At 38.0% G+C, this 24,043-nt stretch overlaps 1 protein-coding gene across 2 annotated transcripts in view; it reads right to left on the reverse strand.

Annotated features, from left to right (window-relative positions):
• ITPR2 (inositol 1,4,5-trisphosphate receptor type 2) overlaps positions 1-24,043 on the reverse strand; it is a 589,849-nt gene that overhangs the window by 445,363 nt on the left and 120,443 nt on the right. For both annotated transcript variants that reach the window (XM_025285009.3, XM_025285008.3), the window contains exons 3-9: positions 20,340-20,455; positions 19,467-19,553; positions 17,232-17,390; positions 10,886-10,984; positions 10,534-10,617; positions 9,895-10,041; positions 4,551-4,646 (exon numbers count right to left, since the gene is read on the reverse strand). In XM_025285009.3, the coding sequence (XP_025140794.1) occupies positions 4,551-4,646; positions 9,895-10,041; positions 10,534-10,617; positions 10,886-10,984; positions 17,232-17,390; positions 19,467-19,553; positions 20,340-20,455 (788 nt within the window). The remainder of the gene's footprint in view (positions 1-4,550; positions 4,647-9,894; positions 10,042-10,533; positions 10,618-10,885; positions 10,985-17,231; positions 17,391-19,466; positions 19,554-20,339; positions 20,456-24,043) is intronic.

Here is a 24,043-nt window from a genome sequence, read left to right on the forward strand (position 1 = left end):
TAAACCTTAGTTCACTTTAGTAATTTACAGAATAAAGTCTAAACAGTGTTATATCATATCACCATCCTAATTCCTAGATGTTTTCTACAATTCACACACACACACACACACACACACACACACACACCATGGTGCTATTCTTGAATAGCTTGTAATTTACCTGTTTTGTCTCCACAGTTAAGACTACAGAATATTCAGCACATGAAATAGTCTAATTTTCTTTAGTTTCCCCTTCATTTCTAAACAAATAAGCTTATTACATTTGTCTGAATAACTTAGCCACCCAGAAAGCACTGGTTAAATAGAATATCAGATTACAAAAGTATAAGTAAAAATTTTAGGTGTTTTTTCTCATATGTGCTTAGATTTAAGGTGGCAGCCCTTTAAACTTACTGAGAGATTTATCATGGTCGTCTTTAAATGTTAACAATTTAAATCTTACACATAACCTGTTATCTCAGATATTTATGTATGCTGGAAACAACTGACAAATAGACGTCCCAGTGATGAGTTAATATAATTCCCCTCCAGATCGCACACTCTCGAAGGACAAGGACAAAATGTTAGTCATCTTCATTTTCTTTGCAATAACAGAACAGTGCTTTCACCTAGGAGGCAGTCATTAAAATGATTATGTGATTTCGGTATAACATACATCAGCTTCTCAACACTGGCACTGCCGGCATTGGGCCCAGATCATTCTTTGCTGTGGGATCTGTCCTGCACTTTAGAGGATGTTTAGCTGCATCCCTAGCCTCTACCCACTAGATGCGAGTAGCTCCCTCTCCCCAGCTGTGACAATAAAAATGTCTCCAGACTTTGTCAAACGCCCCCTGGGAAGAAGGCCATCCTCCATTGAGACTCGCTGACAGGGATGAAGCAATACAAGTGCAGCATTCAGCCTGAATACTGTCATTAACCTTGTTTCTTAACTTGGGACAAAATAAATCACTTCTCTGACTCTGGGTTTCCTGTTTTGCCAAGCGAAATGACTGGATTTAAAACTTCATTCTCTCTATGATTTATTCATTAGACTATTCAATACTTACTGAATATAAATTATCAGAGACTGTTCTAGATACAAGGTAGCCAGTGGTGATTCCTGAAACATTTTCCCCCTTAAGTTATCTGACTGACAAGGAAATGTCAGTTATGAATAACAAAAGTAATAAAGATAAATTTTAAAATAATAATAAACACAACTACACATTTCCTTTCCCCTTTCTCCCAATGGAAGCAAAGGGACTTAATACTTACTAAATACCCTTTATGTACAAGGTGTTGAAAATTCACAAGATATTCTTTAATTCCAAAAAATCCCATATAATATATATTATCACCTTTTTCACACACAAGGGAACTGAGGTTCAGAGAGGTCAAATATTTGCTTAAAGGCAGAGAGATTGTGAGCAGTCTACCTGGGACTTTTCTCCTCACTACTCCAGGCTCTCTTTGCTGCACTGGCCAATATAAATACCATGAACTCAAAGGCAATTTTAAGAATTATATCATCCAATTGATCAGGGGTGCCTAAGCATACTAAATTAATATTTCAAACTATAAATAGGTGTGTTGAAAGTGGAAAAGTTTGCGGAAAAGAGTAACATGCCTCCAAATCCTGCCCTCTGATGGATCGTTCCCTAGAACAGCTCATCCATCTTACTGTTTAAAAACACATTATAAAAGTCTAATAGAACTCTTCCCTCCCTTTTATGATTCTGTTTCTCCCCCTTCACAACCATTATACAAATCTCAGTCTACGCCTCCTTCTGATTGCTGGCTTCCTCGTCTCTTCCTCTGCCCCCTGCATTCTGGTCTTACTAAAAATGCTCTCAGCGAAGTCACAGATGACCATATTCTTGCCAAATGCTATGAAGACATTTTGTTCCTGACCTTTTCTGTAGCACTCCCTACTTCTTGAAACCCTATCTTCTCTTGCTTGGCATCTGTGACTCAGCCCATTTGATTTTCCTGTTGCTTGTGTGACTTCCCAGGCTGCCAGTCTTTCTAATTTTACTTAATTTTAAAAATATAGTTTAAATAGCCGACATGCGGCTGGTGACTACCATATTCGACAGTGCCACTCTGGAGTGGTCTGTTTTGAACACAGATTATTTAGAACACTGCTCTTTAAGCAGAAGATTAAACACATTCTGCATGGCTTAATATATATGGCCTGAAAATAGCAGCTACCCTACATTTCTGGCCCCATCACTCCCCTCCCACCTTCTAGCATCACTTCTTAACTCACATATATCTTATGTGTGATACACACATGAATTACCCATATGAAACTAGTTTGTAAAATAAACACATCTCCTCTGCCTCACTGCCTGAACACGCTTCTCTCTCTTCCCCATCTGCCTTACTCATTCACCAGGCAGCTGCCCTTCCTTGTGTCCCCCACCATCCTCTACCAAGGTGTGTTGTACTTGAGTGTTTCCCCATTTCTAAGAGAACTTTAATCCTAATTTCTAATCTTCAATAGGACACCCAGTAGACTTTTCTAATTCTTATTTTAGACAAGATTCTTTTACCTTACTGCTTAACTTTTCCAAAGCTTTACTTTCCCAAAAAAAGTTACTTCAAAACATTTATGGTATAAGCAGCCCATAAATTGTGAAGCTCTATTTCATTTAAGTGAGCCGATTCATTAAAATTGAATCAGATATTTATAGAAGTAAGAATGCTTTCTACTCACCATATAATAATCATGCCAGCACTCCTTCCTGGAAGCTTACCATGGTTACACATTACACCAAGCACTTTATATCATTTCATTCTCTTGATAAACTTATATAAATATTGTGATTATTCCCATTTTCTAGCAGAGGAAACGGAAGTTTAGAGAGATTAATTTGCCCAAATATGGTCTCAAATGTGTCTCAGATACAAATTCTATAATTTTCTTTTTTTCCATTCTCTAAGCTTAGGGAAGCCTGAATAGCTTCTTCATATTCATTCATTCATTCAAAATGTATTCACCAAATGCTTTCAAAGTACCAGGCACTTTCCCAGGTACTGGGCATGCAGTGGTGATGTTAGCAAAAAAAAAAAAAAAAAAAAAAATCCTGCCTTCAGAGAGTATTGATTTTGACAGAGAAAGTCAAAAGACATATAAAAAGTGAGAACGTGGGAAATACTATAAGGAAAACCATCACAGATTAACATGATGGAGAGGGTAATGGGTTTGAGTTCTACTTTAGACTGGGGTCAGCATATTTATAGAAACTTCCTGTTTGCACCACCTTTTCCTCATCAGCTTTCCAGCCCCACCTACTTACCCTCTGAAACATCCAAAAGCAAAAGTTAGATAATTAATACTAGACATTCCAAGACAAAATTCTGATTTAGAATTCCAGAAGAAACTCTAAGTTGAAAAACAGAGTTAAGAGTAAAATGAATGGATATTTCATATATCTGAAAACAAAGATTTTCTACATAATACCGAATGTAAAATATACAACAAAGATTTACTGTATAGTACAGGGAACTATGGGTTTCCCTTGTGGCTCAGCTGGTAAAGAATCCGCCTGCAATGAGGGAGACCTGGGGCCTGGAGAAGGAAAAGGTTACCCACTCCTGTATTCTGGCCTAGAGAATTCCATAGACTAGTACAGTCCATGGGGTCACAAAGAGTAGGACACAACTAAGTGACTTTCACTTTCACAGGGAACTACCTTATAATACCTTATAATACCTTATAATAACCTATAATGGAAAACAATTTTAAAAAGAATATAAATACATATATATAGATACACAACATGTATATTATGTATGTATAACTGAATCACTTTGCTGTAAATGTGAAACTTACACAATATTGTAAATCAACCATGCTTCAATGTTAAAAAGATTTAAGAAAAAATAAATTAAAAATTAAAACAAATATTTTCAAATATTTTCGATATAACCAGATAACTAAACTTTAATTAAATCATTCCTACAACTTCAGTGCTGTTATTTCTACCACTTTTCACTCTGACTGTCAACATGCATTTAGTGGAGAAAGAAAAGACCTTTCTACGTTTTTACCTGTCAATTTTTATTGACAGTTTTAGGACAGTGCAATATCTCAGAGGGGGGAAAAAAACCCTTTCCTTTCCAATGGTTTGAACAATGAAAGCCACCCACCAGTGAAAGAATAGCCACAGAAGATCAATCTGAAACTATCTAGACTACACCACACCAACTATGAGCTGATCAGGGTTCCAAATCAGACATTCTGAAAGAGTGAACTCAAACAGGAAGTCTCAGGATGAATCCCACACAGATGCAAATCAGATACCCTCTTCCAAATACCCTTCCAGCAAACCAACCACAAGGTTCTGTTGTGGTGGTTGCTGCTGTTTGTATTTTCAAAACAAAGATTATTTTAAGATTTCAATTAATATTTACATTTTTAGAATAGCGAACATGCCAATCCAGTACTTGATTAGCAATAATCGAATGTGCACAATAACTGTTCCTACAAATACATCTTCTCTATTGCCTGTTTCAGTATTTCCGAATCAGAGATTTTACAACACTATATCCATTAATCTTACCTCCGCAGCTAAATAGTTCCCGGTTGCAAGATGTTTAAATCTGAACAAGCTGTTCCACTGTCCTGCACCCCCACGGCATGGATCATGATGAACTACCTACAAAAAGACAAAAAGAGAAACAAAAATAATGGCTAAAAGACATGCATGTTCCTGGCAAGCAAATCTCAACAGGTTACATGGGGTACCCGCATGTTCACGTTAAACTTGTCAAACCTAATATACCTTTTTAGGAGTCCAATGTAGCAAAAAACAAGATTCCCCATAAATAAGTAAGAGAACAGTTACCTCACTGGGCTTGCATGATTCTCATGTCTCATATCTGCAAATACACCCTTACTCCAAAAGACATGTTTCCAGGCCCAAACTGGAAATACTGTGGGGCTTCCCCACATTTGTTATTCATTCATTCAACAGATTATGTTAAGAGTCTACCAGCTGCCTGGTACTCTTCTAGGCAATAGGGGCCAGAGCAATGAATAAGACTAAGCTTTCAGTGAATAAGATTTGGCAACACCAGGAGGAAATAAATAGAGTGCATGATTGAACACCTAGAGAAGGCTTGTGCTTGTGCTCAGTCGCTCATTCGTGTCCTACTCTGCGACCACATGGACTGTAGCCTGCCAGGCTTCCCTGTCCTTGGAATTCTCTAGACAAGTATACTGGAGTGGGTAGCCACTGCCTTCTCCAGGGTTATCTTCCCTACCCAGGGGTCAGACCCACGACTCCTGCATTGGCAGGTGGATTCTTTACCACTGAGTCATCAGGGGCGCTCCCTACAGAAGACTACTTTGGATCAATACAGCACTCAGCATGGGCACTCTGATGGATAAGAATGAGATGGTGATGCAGAGAGACTGGAAGAGATCATTCCAGGGAGAGAGACCACAAAGCCAAGGCCTGGAAGTCTGGACTAATTTAATTCCTGGCTCTTTCCATGTGTTGCTTGTTTACTAACACCATGTCCCTTGATACCTGCCCTAGATGCTGAGCCATTAGGTGCCCTGAAAATGAAAATGGTAGAAGGTCTGAAACTGTCGCTTATGACAAGTGGCTCGGTGCTGAAGCAAAGTTCAAGTTCTCCAGTTCAGAGACAACTGGTTTTGGGTCCCACCAATGACCCACTCCAGTATTCTTGCCTGGATAATCCCATGGACAGAGAAGCCCGATGGGCTACAGTCCACGGGGTCACAGTGAGTCAGCTACAACTGAGCATACACGTTCTTGATGTTAATGACTATGGTCTGATCACAGCAAGGAATGTAACATCTCAGAAGCCTGTTTCTTCATATACTAAGTAGGTTTAATTCATAGGATTGTTGTGAAGAGTAAATATCACAAGACATATTAGAGTGTTCAGATAACTTTCCACTGTTCTTCAGCAGATCGCCTTCTTCTTTTTGATATCCTCTGCCTCCTGCCCCAGCCTCAATTCTGCGTGCTAATGTATGAAGTGAAAGTGAAAGTGTTGGTCATTTAGTGCTGTCGGACTCTTTGTGATCTCATGGATTATTGCCCTCCAGGTTCCTCTGTCCATGGAATTCTCCAGGAAAGAATACTGGAGTGGGTTGCCATTCCCTTCTCCAGGGAATCTTGCCGATGAGGGATCAAACCTGGACCTCCTGCACTGCAGGCAGATTCTTTACCATCTGAGTCACCAGGCAAACAAATGTATAGAACTTCCCAATGCCTTTTGCTAGACTCCAGCCCCCATTTCTTCCCATACTCCAAAAGCTCAAATGAGATAACTATGAAAATACTTCAAAGTGGATAAAGTCTTACAAAAATACTCCCCCTATGGCCAAACACCTGCTTATCCTTCAAAGTTCAGTTCTCAAATCAACCTCCTTCCACCGATCCTTTGCTAATCCCACCCCCTACCATGATCTTGTCAATATCTGAACTCTTACTCCTTTTGGAGAGACACAGATATCTCTGAGAATCTGATAAAATCCATGAGTTGTCTCACATACATACATACTCTCACACAACTTTTGTATACAGCTGCTGCAGGTTAATAAATAACTTGACACTCATCAGGGATCACAGACTAAGAACTCCTGCCCTATACATTAGTGGATCTAGCAATAGTAGTACATACAGCTCCCTAAAGGACAATTTGGAGTCAGGGAAGGGAGGACATTTTCATTTATCACAGTGATTTTTGAGGGATGCTACTGGAATGAATGAACAGCGGCCAAGATATTAAATATCCTGCAATTCACAGAAGAGTTCAAGCATAGGCTAGATACTGTGTGTGACACTCAGGACCATCCCCGTCCTTCTAAGCGCCCTGCTGTATCACCAGGACAGGAAGCCAAGGAGAGTGAAAGAGAGAATCCTCCAACGGCTCCAATAAAGGTGGCAGCAGCTGCCTTGCAGGGCCTCCCACAGGGAGGCATGGGGGAGCACTACTGGAGCACAGGAAGAGGCAGCCCTGGCTTCCAGCCCTACCAGATCTGTACATAAAACCACATTCTTCACACTTTTTCCCATCTAGTCCTTCCAACGACGTTGAAACCAATTTCCAATTTTAAATATCTGTCTGCTTGAAACACCTGATGCTCAGGCTTCCTGAACTGAAGCCTGGTGATGTAGTACACCATACAGAATGTCCCCTGGCATCACTTTCAAATCTCCAACAGAAATAAAACCTACCACAGATATAAACTGCTAGTGCTGTAACATGCAATCATATGGAAAAGCTTTTACATCAAGGTACATGAAAAGGCCAATCACTTTAGAGAAATTCACTGTGGATAAGGAAGCTTACGTGAATCCAAGACATTATGTCAAAATTTCTGAATAATGTATTCACTCTCTCCATTCTGACTGCTCAGTGGATCATAACATTTCCAACCACGCATTTTGTTGGGAAGGATTTTGGTGCAGTGGCAAAATTACATCAAGAGCTATAAAACTAACAGCAAATATATAAGAGGGAAGATACAAAACTTCTTTTAACAGAGTTGGAACCAAACTCACTGTGTAAGGAATTTGCTATATAACTTTTCCATCACTGTATTTTGCTAATAAAATTTTAAAATAGCATTTAACAGTACTGCTGAAAGAAAGTGAAAGGTGAAAGTGTTTGTTAGTCGCTCAGTCGTGTCTGACTCTATGCGATTCCATGGACTGTAGCCCACTAGGCTACCCTCTCCATGGAATTCTCCAGGCAAGAATACTAGAGTGCGTAGCCATTCCCTTCTCCAGGGGATCTTCCCAATCCAGGGATCAAACCTGGGTCTCCTGCATTGCAGGCAAGATCCGTTACCAACTGAGCCATCAGGGAAGCCCTATCCCCTATATTTTGAAAATTTTTGGAGCACAATGATAAGAAATCTATGGTATGAAAAAATGTTTATTTTAACTATGTATTTATTTCCCTGTTGCCTGTTATCTTTCTCTTATTCTAATAAGAGAATTTGTGAGATTGGCTACTGGGAAGAGGATTATGTAGTTTTGGCGGTAGTTGTTTTCCTCCAACTTAATTCCATGTCACCTACTAAAGACCAGTGTATCCAAATACATTGAAGGATATGGTCCCTTCGGAATGCATGAGACTGAAAATATGCCTCAACATGCTTTTGTGCTATTTCATCTCTATTCTAAACCATGTCATAACTTAGAGAATTGTCTTTATGTAACATTTATAATTAAGGCTCGGCTCATTTACATAAATATTATACTTCCTCATTTTCTCTGTTTCAATAGCTTATAATTTGCCTCATTATCCTTATTTCAATTATGGTGATTTCTTTTTTAAATCATGTACAAATAAGTCTGTTCTGTTATTACCTCTCCTAATACTAGATATTACCCAAGGGCCCACATTTAGCTCTGCTATTTCATTTTCCTGTACTTGTATAGAATGTATTCTTACCCTCTTCTATCATCACTTCTCCCAAATTTAAATGAATCCATCAGAGTGAAAGTGAAATGAAAGTGAAAGTCGCTCAATCATGTCCAACTCTTTGTGACCCCAAGGACTTTACAGTCCATGGAATTCTCCAGGCCAGAATACTGAAGTGGGTAGCCTTTCCCGTCTCCAGGGATCTTCCCAACCCAGGGATCGAACTGGGGTCTCCTGCATTGCAGGTGGATTCTTTATCAACTGAGGTATTAGGGAAGCCCCAAGATGGGTATAAATGTTATAGTTTCTAGAGTATGTATTCATATGTTGAAATGAATATTATTTTATTATAAATTATTTTCCTTTTATATCTTCTTTATATTAGAATTTGGGCATTTTATTGATATTTTCATCATGAGAATATATAATAATAATATTAACCATGAATTTCATTTTCGTACATAAAGGAAGTATAACAAAATATACTGCTGTAAAAGGGGGGGTGATGGGTTTGAAATGATTGAGAATCACTGCTATAGCGGCTGGAGATGATACATTAAATCCAGATGGAACTTATCGGGTTGTTTGTAGTCACTCAAGTATATCTTTCTTGCCTGGAGAATCTCCACGGACAGAGGAGCCTGGCGGGCTACAGTCCATGGGGTTGCAGAGTCAGACACAACCGAGTGACTAAGCACGGCACAGGTATATCTTATCTCTTCCAGTATATAGAAAGTTCCTTTAAAGAAAAACCCATACCTTACATTTTCTTAATTACTCTATCATATTGGCACATTTAAGAAAATATGTCTTAAAGGTGAATGGATTCTTAACTATGGTTCTCCTGACTCCAATAGGAAGAGCATCCCCAGAAGACACAAATGCTCTTTTCAGTGACTGTATTTCTGATGCTCACTTACGGTGAGTCCTCCTGCTCCATCTCAACACCAGTGCCATTCAAGGCACAAGGCCTGACACTGGCCTGAAGTCAACACTTTACAATGGAATTTTTAAAAGCAAAATTATATATATGCCCTTATTAAATTCACGAGAAAGAGAAAGACGCCTCTAAGAAGATAAATAAAGGAAATAGCAACATTTCAGGGTGGTCACAGCAGTCAAGAGGTACAAGAGGCTTCACAAAAATTATTGTTTTACTGATCTATCACAAGTGATGTTTGGGCTTTCCAGGTAGCGCTAGTGGTAAAGAATCTGCCTACCAATGTAGGAGACATAAGAGAAGCAGGTTCAGCCCCTGGGTCGGGAAGATGCCCTGGAGGAGGGCATGGCAACCCACCTCAGTATTCCTGTCTGGAGAATCCCATGGACAGAGGAGCCTGGTGGGCTAGAGTGATGAGGTCGAAAAGAGTCAGACACAACTGAAGCAACCGAGCACGAACACACGCACAAGTGATGCTTGTAACGATAAACCATACAAGTGACCTTGTCTTTTAGATATAAGCATTTATTAAAAGCCAAAAATTATTTACGCACCTCTATTTCCCAGAGTGCTTTAGAGCTGGTTGCAGAAGTGGCTGATTGACGCAAGGTTGTACGAAGGAAAATGTGCTGTTTTTTCTCATATTCATCACAAGTGAGAAACTTCTCTTGTTCCGCATGGAACAAGCGAACAACATCACCCTAGAAAAAGAGGCCAAAAAAAAACTGTTATCTCCTTTGCTGTATGTCTCAGGGAACTCAAACCAGGGCTCTGTGACCACCTAGAGGAGTGGGAAAGGGTAGGAGATGGGAGGGAGGTATGTATGAGGACCTATGTATCCCTATGGCTAATTCATGCTAATGCATGGCAGAAATGAAACCATTATTGTAAAGCAATTATCCTTCAATTAAAAATAAATAAATTAAAAACTATTTTCAACAAAAGTTTGAACAAAGAGATTTAAGAAGTAGGTGACTCTGCAGGTTTTTGATACTCTGGGCCCTTCTGCTAACACTTGGCTTTTAAAGATTATGTATACATTTCCAAATATAGGAGGGAAAACTCAACATGAGTTTTAAGGTTTACAGTCACATTCTAAACTTCAAACACAGTGAATACATAGGTTTTGCATCTAGAAGCTCAGTAAGACAACCTTCAATTCTTCCAGCAAATGTTCTATGTAACATACTTACTCCTTTTAGTACATCTTCTCGATAGGAACTGTATTTCATGAATAAAGTGATTTTCCAGCTAGTGTTGCAATTAACAGCATTCACCTATTAACGAAGAGATGTTAAGTTATAAGACTGCAGGTTCCATGAATTATTACTTCAACTAGAGGAAGGAGAAAAAAGAACAACTTTGGACAATGGGGTATGTATGTCAAAAAATATCTTCAAAGGACCATTCAAAATCTATAGGTATCTTAGTAATAATAACTAGCATAAACTGGGCTTATGCTTATGAAAACAATGAGAGAACCTATAAGATTTCTTTTTCTTCTCGTGATAAAAATCAACAAATTCACTTTCCTCCCAAACTTACCTCTTTACACCCTGGATTATCAAGTAGTTCGATGTTGCTGGCATGTAGTGGCTGTCCTGCATTCACGGGCATCAAAACAACTTTATCTCCAACAACAATCTGGAAATCAGAATTAAGTTGCAACTGAGACACTGCATGGATCTGTGCTGATATATTTGATGCTAAAAATAACTGTAAAAAGTCTTCATTATTGATCTAATATTTGACCTGTTTATCAAATTTTAGATCAATTCTTTTCTCTTTAAGGTAAAATATCTTCTGATAAACGACTATATAATCATGTCCCACAGGGCCTATAAGTGTGGATTCATAAAGCTGGTTTTGTAGGTTTTTTTCCTTTTGCTTGGTATGTGGGATCTTAGCTCCCCAACCAGGGATCAGATCCATGCCCCTTGTGGTAGAAGAGTGGAATCTTAACCACTGGACTGCCAAGGAAGTTCTTAGATTCTTTTCTTATTGGTCTGCCATTTCAGTTAGAGCTTTCTTTCTTTCTTTTTTCTTTTTTTTTTTTTTAGAATTTAAGATCTATTCCTTTATTTTTTAATTAAATTTATTTATTTTAATTAGAGGCTAATTACTTTACAATATTGTCAGTAATTAGGTCAGCATCCCTCCACAGAGGTCTGACACCACATACACAGGAGCTATCAAGAATAAATGCATCTGCCACAAAACAAGAATCTGCCTAAACATTAAAACCACTTCAAGTACAAGCAGGAAATCTCATATATTTGTATTTGCTTTAAATTAAAAACAAATCTACTATATTTGATCTTCCCCCATAGTCTCAGAAATTTAATAAACGTTCTAATATCATCTGGATTCAGAAAATGAAGAATCTGGTATGACCCTGTAGGAACACGTTTATAGTTTGGGTCTTGGGCAACAGTTCACTGTTATCTTAAATATCTAATACTAATGGTGTTCCTTAAACCTGGTGCTCATTTGTAAAAAAAATTAAAATTAATTATGGGAAAAGTGCTCTAAAGAAATAAGTCAAAGTTGATCTTTTTATTAACAATGTCTGTTTGATCTTTAAGTCTTTTTATTCATCACTCAAATTGTGGGGGAAAGAAGTTGTGCTTTTCTTAAGGATAATAGTGAACAGTTATCTTACAGTTATTAAAGTTACTTTTGTCAAGTTCCACTAGAAGATTTACTACTGTAGTACCTTCACTCTTCTTCACAGAATTGCTCACCACTTCAGAAATGAAAACCAATACCTTCCCCTTGCATATTTCATATCAACTAAATATTAGAATAGATTAGTAGATAACTGAAAAACAAATTAGGACTGAGACAATAAAAACAGATAAAACGTCTCCTCCCTGGATCTGAACCTAGACTAAGACTTGAAGGAACATAATTTCACATTTTCAATGTCAATAAATTACATACAAGAGTCTACATTCACCTACAGTACTGCTGTCACAAACTATACCTGGAGATTCAAATATGATAGAGAAGCCCTAAGCTCATTAATCGAGCAAAAGAAGATTATTCTTTGGTTTGCAGGAATTGCTTCTGTTATTTACGGGACTGGTCTCTATTCACCATCCTGCCTTTCAAGTCCATAATCAGGTGGAGGCTGTGATTCAGAAAGGACCATTACAGACGCTCTTTATTATGTCCTGCTAAGTCACTTCAGTCGTGTCCGACTCTGTGCAACCCCATAGGCGGCAGCCCACCAGGCTCCCCCATCCCTGGGATTCTCCAGGCAAGAACACTGGAGTGGGTTGCCAATTCCTTCTCCAGCGCATGAAAGTGAAAAGTGAAAGTGAAGTCGCTCAGTCATGTCTGACCTTCAGCAACCCCATGGACTGCAGCCCTCCAGGCTTCTCCGTCCATGGGATTTTCCAGGCAAGAGTACTGGAGTGGGGTGCCTTATTATGTCCAGATAAGGAAAAAATCATTTAGAAACTGTGCTAAGTGAGAGGATGAGAGGGCAGAACTGGGCTATGTTTGTGTAAAAAAGGGAGAGTAGGAGTATATGCGTAAGAAATCATCCCAGTGGTTAACTGTGAAAAGAGAAGTGGGAACTGGTAACATGGAAAAAAGGATTAAAAAGAGACTTTTCCCCATATATCTTTATATTGTTTTCTACCTTTGAATCACGAATTGGTATCTATTTTAAGCAATTAAATTATAAACAAAATAAACAAAAATGAACATGACAGACATATTTTCAATACCTCCCTCAAAAAACAAAAACATAGGCTATTGCACATGACACCAAGCCAAGTCCAAGTCTCAAAAGCATGTAGAAGCTTGAGTGGTCTTCCATTCTACAGACACTGGGACTTGACACTACACACTGCCAATACTACATCTGGTCTTTCGATTTCCTAAAGAACAGTTAGATTTGGTTCACTATCATTCCTGTCTGTACTATATAAATATTAGCCAATAAGTTGCTAAATATAATGATATATTTTAGCTATATCTTTCTAATTAAAAGAATACTTTTGGTTGTACCTATAGTCAGTGCTCTAGGTCTCACTATTTTACCATAGCTTTCTGTAAGCTTTGGCTCTATCCCTATATTAGTTTTACTTCAAAACAACAGCTGTAAAGTCTTCTATAACTTTAAGAGACTAGTCATATAGCCAAATGTCACCAACTTCAAGGATTCATGTGTGGTATTCATAAGGAGAATCTAACATTATCTCCCTAATTTCCAGGTCCTAGGTCTTGTTGTTGACAATGGTTACTTTGATCACACAGGATGAATAAAACTGACACATGAAACGGACAAGATGCTAATCATAAGATATAAAAAGAACAGTAAGAAGTGCTAGGAATAACACAAACGTGTGTAAGAAGTAGTCTCTATTCTTGAGGAATTATCTGTTTAGATAACTTGGTAAATTTGGTAGTATCTTCAGAAGAGTGCAGGCATGGAGCCTGATCCACTGACAGGGAGAGATGTCCTCTGAGAAGCCATATATTTAATACAGAACTTGAGGATGACATCATTTTCTGCCATATCACGTTCACCCTAGTGCACACACATTTTAAAAAACTGCAATTCCAAAAGCATTTCTGCTGATTTTATGTAACAGCCATGGAAGATTCATGCTGGGATTTTACTGAAAATAAAGAGGAACACAATACCACCAGCAGCCACCCTTCTTTTGAAGTGGCACCTGGTGTGAAAAGAACACTACAGTAGAAATCAAAACACCAGGGATCGAGTGCCACCTTCTCTGAAATTCCAAGGAGCCTAGGTTTTCAAAAGAGTGAAATCTAATTGCTATTTACAGAGGCTCTTTCCCTAAGGGTTGTTTTTCTTTTTCTTGATTGAAAGAAATATCTGACCTTTTCTCCCTTTTAAAATCTACTCTCAAGGAAAAGAACCAATGTCTTCTTAGATCAAAGTTGAAGATGAAAAATTAACTACTCAATCAAGGGAAGATAAACGAAAATAAAATATTTATGTACTCTGCTCAAAGCTGTCCCCAGTGACTTTCTGAGCAGCAACAAGCATGGACATCTACACAGCTAAAAGTTGAGGGAAACGTGAAACTATTTTTCCCCAAAAATTATCTACCCTGAAATTCTATAAGATATATGACAGAGATGAACTTAAACAGTAGAAACTACTGATTTTTTGAGGATATGAGCACTTTTCTCTTCAGCCTATCATCAGCCTGTCTTACATTAGCTTTCAGTCACTGAACATCTTCTGGGTAGTTATAACCTAAATTGCAACTTAACTAATTAGTAAATAATAAAATGGAAATTTAAAAGTCTTTTAAATCTTGCAATTTCTTCCTTTTAGTTTAATGTTTTTTTTGAAAAATCTACAGTCTTATACAGTCATGGAAACGAATATAATTTTTATCCTGTTGTTGTGTGAAAATCCTATAAATCTTAATTACGTTGAATCAGTTCATAGTGCTTTTCAGGTCTACTATATCCCTTCTACTTTTCTGTTTATTCATTATACTAATTTCTGAGAGTGTGATACTGAAACTCCAACCAAAAAATCTTAATTTATCTACTTAAAAAATAATTGTAACATATAGTGGAAATAAATGTAGTTTGGTTCTGTATTTTCCAAGTCTCCAGTAAATGTTATCATAATTTCATAATTTAAAAAATTTTATTAAAAACTGCTTCAAAAAATCAATAGTAATTAAACCACTTGTTATGAAATGACAGGGTTTCCAACTGCCTTCAATAAAATACAGTATGCTTGTATTTTAGAAAAATGCTACCTATTCCTAAGGAGGAAAATGAACATTATGATACAATTATTTTCATGGAAATAAAGGTCTATGGATATGCTTATGCTTTCACAGCAACCTTAATTACACACAAAAGCTAGAGTGGTGAGCAAAAACAGTGAGCTATTTCAGCAAAAAGCAATGTGTAAGGTTGTTTTAGCCATGCTTTATGGAGCACATCTATATATGGAGGATCTCTATTTTGCACATAACAATTATATTATCCACTTTAACCAAGATGGAGTGCTTGGGTGGTAGGTTGTTCCCCATCCTGCAATCCAGTTCAACTAATTATTTGAAATAGTTCATTACAGTCAACTCTCTTTGATCCTGTAAAGACATTTGGGAGTAGGGAAAGGAATATAAGATGAAAAATTAGATAGGATGAATTAATAAAACCATCCTTATTATAGCTTATTGACAAGGACCATTTGGAGCTTACTGTTCGTCATTCCGTCATACCCAACTCTTTGTGACCCCATGAATTGTAGCCCACCAGGCTCCTCTGTCTATGGGGATTCTCCAGGCAAGAATACTGGAGTGGGTTGCCACTCCCTTCTCCAGGGGATCTTCCTGACACAGGGATCAAACCCGGGTCTCCCACATTGAAGGTAGATTCTTTACCATCTGAACCATGAGGGAAGTCCATAAAGGCATTTGGGAGTAGGGAAAGGAATAGATAGGATGAAAAATTAGATGGCATGAATTAATAAAATCCACGCTAATCTCAAGGCCCCAATTTATCCAATGATTTCATCCCATTCCTCCAGAGCTTGAGCTCAGCTTTTGTTTGTTTTCATGCTTAATTTTCATTGACTACCCGCAAACAGGGACCCTACTCAGTGAGGGGGGCTGGAGAAGTAGTTTAAAACAGGGCATCCAAAGACACAGGTTGTTCTTAAGCTGCATGACCAGTCCCTGAATAATTGAGAGTTGACTGTAATTAACCACCTACTGAAATTAAAATATATGTCATGCTCACAGCAAACATCACTTGATGCCAAAAGGAAAAAGAAAATAACTTATTTTCAAGGAATCCAAAACAAGTTTAAAGTGCATTACATTCCTGCATGCCATGCTTCTCCCAAACCTTACCGAAGGAGGATATCATCAGCTAATCTATTAACCAAATTAAACCATGAAGCTTGTAACCTGTGGAGTTGAATTTGGACTTCAAAATTCACTGGAAAAATAGATTTATTACAATATAAGACATTTCTAAGACAAGAAACAGCCAATACATTTTAAAATATCATAACAGTATTGATTGAGAAAATTGTCAGAATAATAAGACTTTAACATTGCTTTCAATTTTTAATGTTAATTTTTTAAAATCTCAACTATTTTTATTGATCACTTGACCCAATATTTGTATTCTATTTACAAAATTTATTGAGTACTTGGTGTCAACCAGAATTTATTAAGCATCTCCCACATGCCAGGACTGTCACTTGCTACTTCATCTATTACACACAAAAATATCTAACTACTGATCCTATTGAATCATCACACGTAATTTTTATTTTCTCTGCTCCATAAAGCAGCAGAAAAATATTTTGCAACTACTAAAATTCATATGATACAACATATTTAAGTATTGTCATCAATGAGCCACTGCCAATCATTACATTACGCATCTCCTCATACATTACACATCTACTAAGTTGTACAGATTGTAAACAACCGGCCACTGAGCCAATAAATGACATATTGTCATGATTTGCTGTGTTACTCTATTAATTCAAAGGAATAAACTCCATCTCCTAAACACAGCTTCTTCTATACAGCCACACTCCCTCCTGAATAAGGCCGAGAAGCAAACTCTGCTTTTCTCTCCCTTAAAAGTCTCAGCCAATATTTTAATGTTACTTAAATTCTTTCACAAAATTCTGGCTGGAAGATGATTTTAAATCAATCTGATCTTAGTCTTTTTATGATTCCAGAGCACAATCTGTACTATAAATAAATGCTTTCAACCTATTAAAGAAATTAACATAAAATAATATGTTGAAGCTTGAAAACTATCTTTCCTTTCTTTGCATTTTTTGGATTCTCCATTATTAAGAACTAACATCTTCAAGAACGCACGTTTTTCTCTTCATCTTAGAGCTACATACATTGTCGCCCTCGCTTCTCAGCTTCCAGAAGGGATGAATATAAAACCAAGACCCTTCATTTCCCGCAGCATCCAAGGACACACGCATGGCATTCTTCTCCAGTAAAGCAGGTAATCTCTTGTTGACAGTCAGATACTTGTTGCTTTTTATATGCAGTAGCTGTAGGAAAAAGTTAGGGATTACTGCCTTCATTCTTTGACCTCCTCTGTTCATTACACATCTGTGTTTATATTTATGTCACATGCCCGCATAACACGGCTCAGGGGACGCAGTAAACCAAGCAGCTCCTTGCAGACTCACCACCTTTCCAGGTTGACTTCCTCTGGGTTCCTCCTCACCTCCACCCCCAGCGCTGTTTCATATGAAGTGAGCACATAAGGGAAAAAAACTAAGGACATGTCCCTGAGTGATTTTCATCTCCTGATAAATAATAGGATAAACCCAGGCTTTCCAAAACAGACCAGGATGTTACTCCCAACTACTGGGTTGGCCAAAATGTTTATTCAGGTTTTCATAAGACATTACAGAAAAGCCTGAGTGAACTTTTTGACCAACCCAATATATTCTTTCTCAATTCCTGCCCGGCCACAAAAGCAAACTATATTAAAGGATAACCAAGGAACTGGAATAAGGCATCAACCCACTTCATATTATTAACCACCCCTGCCTAAAACCAGCCCTCATCCCCTTGTGTGAGACCAGCTGCCGGTCCTAAACAACCTCTGCCACTCCCACAAGAGGACATGATCCCGCTCCTTCTCAGATGAAGGCAGGAGTGCCACTGCTGGGGACATTTGGATCCCATGGGCAAAACCTTTCCAAGACACTATTCTGACTAGGAAAACTGAAACAAATAATCTTCCCATCTATTATTCCAATCATTTCAAAAAAAAAAGAATGGTCATTTTAACATCCACAAAATAAGAAGGAAATTATCTCAGAAATTTCCAGTGAAATCAGTGAAAACCCTCAGGGGCCAACTCCAGTCCTTTTGGAATCCACCCTGTTAAAAGGGCGTGGCTCAGCCCTTAACACTTTGGGAAACATCTGCATGTCAGATTCTTGACAAGAAACATAAGCTCTGCTTGCTGGCACTTAATATGAAGCAAGACTTGGCTAAGAGAAACTCTAGTTATGGAGGACCACCCAAGGGACATTCAGTCACAGGTAACACACAGTCTATTATGGGATTAACTTGTAACAACCAGGGAGTCGCAGACCCAGGGCTCTCCTCTTGCCCCATCAGAGAACTGCTCTGTTGGTCCCGTGCTCTGGCACTTGGCCACTGGCCAATAAGAAAACATTAGGGGATGTTATTTTTTGAAACAGCTCTAAGAAACACCTCATTGTAGCATTTATGGTAAGGAAGTTGTTAGGGCCATTGTTTACTATATTAAACAGTGTCCTCTTTATGAGAGCTCATTGGAGAAACAGTTCTCTGGTCCTCTTCCTGAGAATGTTTGTGCTTCCAAACTTCTGACTTAGTTCTTTGTACCGGCCTTCTACTAATATGTGAATATCGCAATATTGGAGTTATACCTAGACAAGCAACAAAAAGGCTTCAACTCAAAGTTTACCAGTCTTTACAACATGGATATGATAAACATGTCTCACCTTTGACTTCAATTTATTCATGCAATCAGTATTTTCCCTTTGATCCAGCTACCTTATTTATTTCTATTTTATCTTGTTATGTGAAAGGTATTTTTGAAAATGCCTTACATTCTTTTTGGAACAAGGTGGGGCATATATTAACAACTATCCAAGTAAAAAATTAAAAGATCTAAGTGAAGCACAAGAAAGAAATGCTGATGAAATAAATCAGTTTGCATACTAATTGAAATAGAAGATATAATAACTCAAGGACAGTTCTCATCTAAAAGTACAATTTGAAAACTTTCCTCCCTACAAAATGAAAAGATAAAGCTTCATATGTTACATGTTTAGTCTCATTAATTCTAAAAGACTATTTTATTACAAGCTTTCCCCATCTTCTTCCTTTTGATTTAATAATTTGTGTAATTCATCTAGATAAGCTCATATGTTTACATACCGGATTTATTCATATAGAATGACGTGCTGAATATCAACTGAAAATATCACACTGTCTGTATAAATCTGACCGAAGAACAAACTATTGTAGCCCCAAATTTTAATGCAGGTTGGCATTCCTACCAAATGCAAATTATCGATAAAATATTCATCTCTTTTATACGAAAATAAATAAACACTTACTTGTATAACATTACTGTATTTCACAATTTCTCCCAATAGCTTCTTATTCTCTGATTCATTTTGTTTTTGTTCCAGTTCTGCAGCATGCTATAAAGTGATTATCAAATATTTACTGTGAAACCATAACAAATAAAGCACAATAGCTGACACAGAAAAAAAGGTTTATTCTAGGAACAAAGAATACTATCAAGACTAAAATAGGTGGATTACTTTAAACTTGGTGCTTAGGGAGAAGTGGGGCAGTAACTAAATATATGATTATAATGTGTGACAATTCTCTCAGTTTAATGCTGAAATGTAGCCTAAAACATATTGATATGCTCTTATGTTAGAAATTTCAGAAAAAGGACTAAGCAGTTTGGTCTTAAAAAATTATTTTCAGAAGGAATATTGCTAGAGAAGCCAAACAGATAAATTTCAAAAGCTTCAAAATACAGTTTCAATTCTAAAAGTAACAGGAATTTTAATGACAAACTAAGTCCTATTAAATTTACAGAGTCCAAATCAGAAACAATAGACTTTCAATTTTTTTCTGATAGTTTTTCAAAAAAAAACTGGGTACTCTATCAAGTAAAATATAACTGGATTTGATATTCCTGCAGAGATTCTGAATTGGTTTTCAATGTGATGTGAATATCTGAATTGGTCTGGCACACCCTGATAAATAGCAAGAAATACAATACCTACACACCAGGAAATCAGTAGTCATACACTGATTAAATAGACTTAAAAGTCCTTTCCACTTTCAGCGTGTTGCCACATCTATTCTGGATCTCAGTGTATTGAGGGAAATCACTAAGCTATGGAACAGATCTTTTGTTATTGTTGTACTTGCTCTATGTTAAGCCAGAGAGATGGAAGGCTAGTCCTTACCTGTAATTTCTTCAGCAAGGCCGCCTCTGTGTGGTTCCCTTGTTTAGCTTGCTTGGCTTTCCAGTATTGCTTCTGAGCAGAATATCGGTTCATAGGGCACACCTTAAAGAGGCAGTCTATGACAAATCAACAAATGAAAACACTGTAACTAAGGAGACCAGCATTTTTTAGATTTCCCTTATAGCTGAGTATTAGAATCTTGAATGTCTGAGTACAAATAACATTTCAACATCATTTAGCCCATACTCAGGTGAATTCTTAAATTCTACCTATAACATTTCTTTTCAAATAATTATTTAGTCTGTTAAAATACCACCTTTTTCATTAGTTTAGGGTTTTTTTAAAGAAACCATAGCTAATGTGATTTACAAAGAAACCAAACCAATGTAAACATTATTAAGCACTTCTTAATTATAATGGGGTACCTGGTCTTAGAAAGTCAGGAGAACCAAATTAGTGTCTTTCCTTGCCTTATCTGACTTTTGCACAATCAATTACTTATACATGGTATGTACCTTTGACAGTCAAAAGTGATGGAAGAAGTAGAAACAATCACAGCAATCAAGCAATCACATTTCAGTCATCTATTCCCCAAGGTTACACATACCAAGGGTGAACACGGTGGGAAATCTGAGATGCAGTATGTTATAATGTTTGTACTGCATTGTTATAACGGAAAAACAAAGCAAAACAAAAAACTAAGATTATACTCTACTACTAAATATTAAGTTAGAAAATCATAGTGGAATAATATAGTGATATCTCTAAGTGAAAAAACAATTTTTTTCTGTTTAAAGAGGAAAACTGAAGTTTGACTGAACACTGCTTTTATTTGTTAATGATTCTGTATGTTTGTGGAATGGATTACAATCTAGAATATAGGTCAATTCCCAATATTCTATAGTAAAGGAGTATTGTTACAGAAGATTCAAACATTATTTTCATTTATCTCACAAAAATTTGTTAAAAATTCTATATAATAAATTAACCTTGTTTTGGCTGATGTGTTAATATTCACATTCATTTTCATTTTTCAAATACATTTCCAAAGATACAATTCAGTCAACTCAAATGTCAGTTTTAGGCACATTATTGACTATATTATAAATATATATATACTCATTCTATTATTCTCTTTAAAATTAAGTATAGAATTAAATGAGGTGATCTCTTTTCTTTTTGTATATACTTTTGTTTATTTATTTATTTTTGGCTGCACTGGGTTTTTGTTGCTGCACTCAGATTTTCCCCAGTTGTGGTGAGCAGGGACTACTTTTCACTGTTGTACACAGGCTCCTCATTGCAGTCGCTTCTCTTGTTGTGGAGCACAGGCTCTAGGCTCACAGGCTTCAGTGGTTGCAACACATGGGTTCGCTAGTTGCAGATCAGGCTTCCAGAGCACAGGCTCAGTATTTGTGTTACAGGGGTTTAGTTGTTCCATAGCATGTGGGATCTTCCCAGACCAGGGGTTGAACCCCTGTCCCCTGCATTGGCAGGTGGATGCCTATCCACTGCACCACGAGGGAAGTCCGAGACAATCTCTTTTCAAATCTCACTTCCTTTTGGTTCTAATGGCACACATGATCAAGAAATATTACTGTAAATTACTTAAGGAAGTTTTAAAACTCAGAAGAAATAATGACTTTTTTCTATAGCTTGTAATTAGAAATAATACAAATTCTATTGATTGCTTCCCCTCTACACATATACACCTATAGAAAACATTATTAACTTCTGGTCTAAAAGTTATTGATGTGGATGAGTAAATATTTTGTAAGTAGCAGAAAACAGACACCTTGTAACTGCTCAAAGTAGGTCGAAAGACTGTCATAATTAGAGCAGGAGACAGGAATCCTCACCAGGCACAAGTGTGCAAAACCCAAATAACTAGATTTAAAAACCATTTTCCTTGGCAACATAGTTGATAACCCCTAGAAACTATTCCTATATATTAGTATCTACAAAGAGAATATACAAGTTTTACAAGCAGGCATATGAAGGTTGTTTAGTGAGATGTCCAAAAGAGTACTCCCAAAGTAATACAGCAGACTGCTTTAACTGTCCTATATTAGGCAAATAGCCAAACCCTACACCGTTTGCTGCTGCTGCTAAGTCACTTCAGTCGTGTCCGACTGTGTGAGACCCCAGAGACGGCAGCCCACCAGGTTCCCCCGTCCCTGGGATTCTCCAGGCAAGAACACTGGAGTGGGTTGCCATTTCCTTCTCCAATGCATGAAAGTGAAAAGTGAAAGGGAAGTCGCTCAGTCGTGTCCAACTCTTAGTGACCCCATGGACTGCAGCCCACCAGGCTCCTCCATCCATGGGATTTTCCAGGCAAGAGTACTGGAGTGGGGTGCCATTGCCTTCTCCCTACACTGTTTAGTGCAGCAAAAATACAAGTCTATATTTAAGTAGAACTCAACTCCATAATCTGCAATCTCTACTTCTGATTACCTTCATCTATGAAGAAAGAAAAAAAAAATGGGTTCTCCATTACTTCAAATCCCTAGTTAAGTCCATTAGGAAATAGTCTTTTGACAAAGAAAATATTTTTTTCCTAAATTCTAGAGCACCCCAAGAGCACTCTTAATGAATGGTATCCTTGGGTAGCTAGCAAAGAAACTGTCCCAGTCCTCATCATCATAGCCAAAGCGATTGTGAAGCATCCAAACATCCAGCCAACTAGGGTTGACTAGTAGGCTGTGCCTCTAGGTGTGAAGACTCAGACCCTGTCTTCAGAAAGCTCTCAGTCTAGTGGGTGAAACAGACATCAACTGTGTGATGCCTTTTCACAACGAGGCTCTGGAGAAGGTGATGTGAGCCTCAAAGATGCAAGAGCCCATTCACATTGTTTAGGGGGATCCAGAAAAGTCTTCCAGAGAAGACACAAGTCAAGTGTAAAAGAATCTAAACTAATTCAGCATGTTGGCAAGAAGGTTCGAATGCTCAGGGGTTTTGGCCGGTGGGGTATCTCAAACAGAGTCCATGGCTGGTACAAGGGCAGAGAAGCAGAATGTCCAGGGACCTACCAACCAGTCAAGAAAATGACATTCCAGGCTGTGAAATGAAATCGGCAACACTGCTGAAATCCGGGTCTGCAGAGTGCCATGTTCTAGGTTAGGAGTATGTTCTTTACCCCAGGGAAAACACCCTATTCTTAGGGTTTTCAGCTCTTACAGCAGGTGGAGGATGACATAAACAAGATGAGAAGCCCAGCATGAAAGTCCACTGCCAGTATGATCAGAGATAGGGAGGATCTAGGCATATGGGAGTTTTAGGGTGGGCTGAAGTCCATGGGGTCGCTAGGAGTTGGACACTGAGTGACTTCATTTTCACTGTTCACTTTCATGCATTGGAGAAGGAAATGGCAACCCACTCTAGTGTTCTTGCCTGGAGAATCCCAGGGACGGGGGAGCCTGGTGGGCTGCCGTCTATGGGGTCGCACAGAGTCGGACACAACTGAAGAGACTTAGCAGCAGCAGCAGATTTAAAAAGAAAGCAGCAGAACCGACAGGCTTAGTCTTACCTATTAGTGTGGGGTGGGGAAGGGTGAGGGAGAGGGAAAATCAGGATCGTCTAGCTGACATCCTCCCACCCTGGTTGAGACACTAAGGCTTAGATTTTCAAAGCCCTTCCCATTTTCAGAGCCTCACCTGTTTAGTTCTCCTCAGCCACCTCCCCAGGAGGCATCTCATTTTGTAAAT

The sequence above is a fragment of the Bubalus bubalis genome, chromosome 4 (genome assembly GCF_019923935.1).
Source record: "Bubalus bubalis isolate 160015118507 breed Murrah chromosome 4, NDDB_SH_1, whole genome shotgun sequence".
NCBI lineage: Eukaryota > Metazoa > Chordata > Mammalia > Artiodactyla > Bovidae > Bubalus > Bubalus bubalis.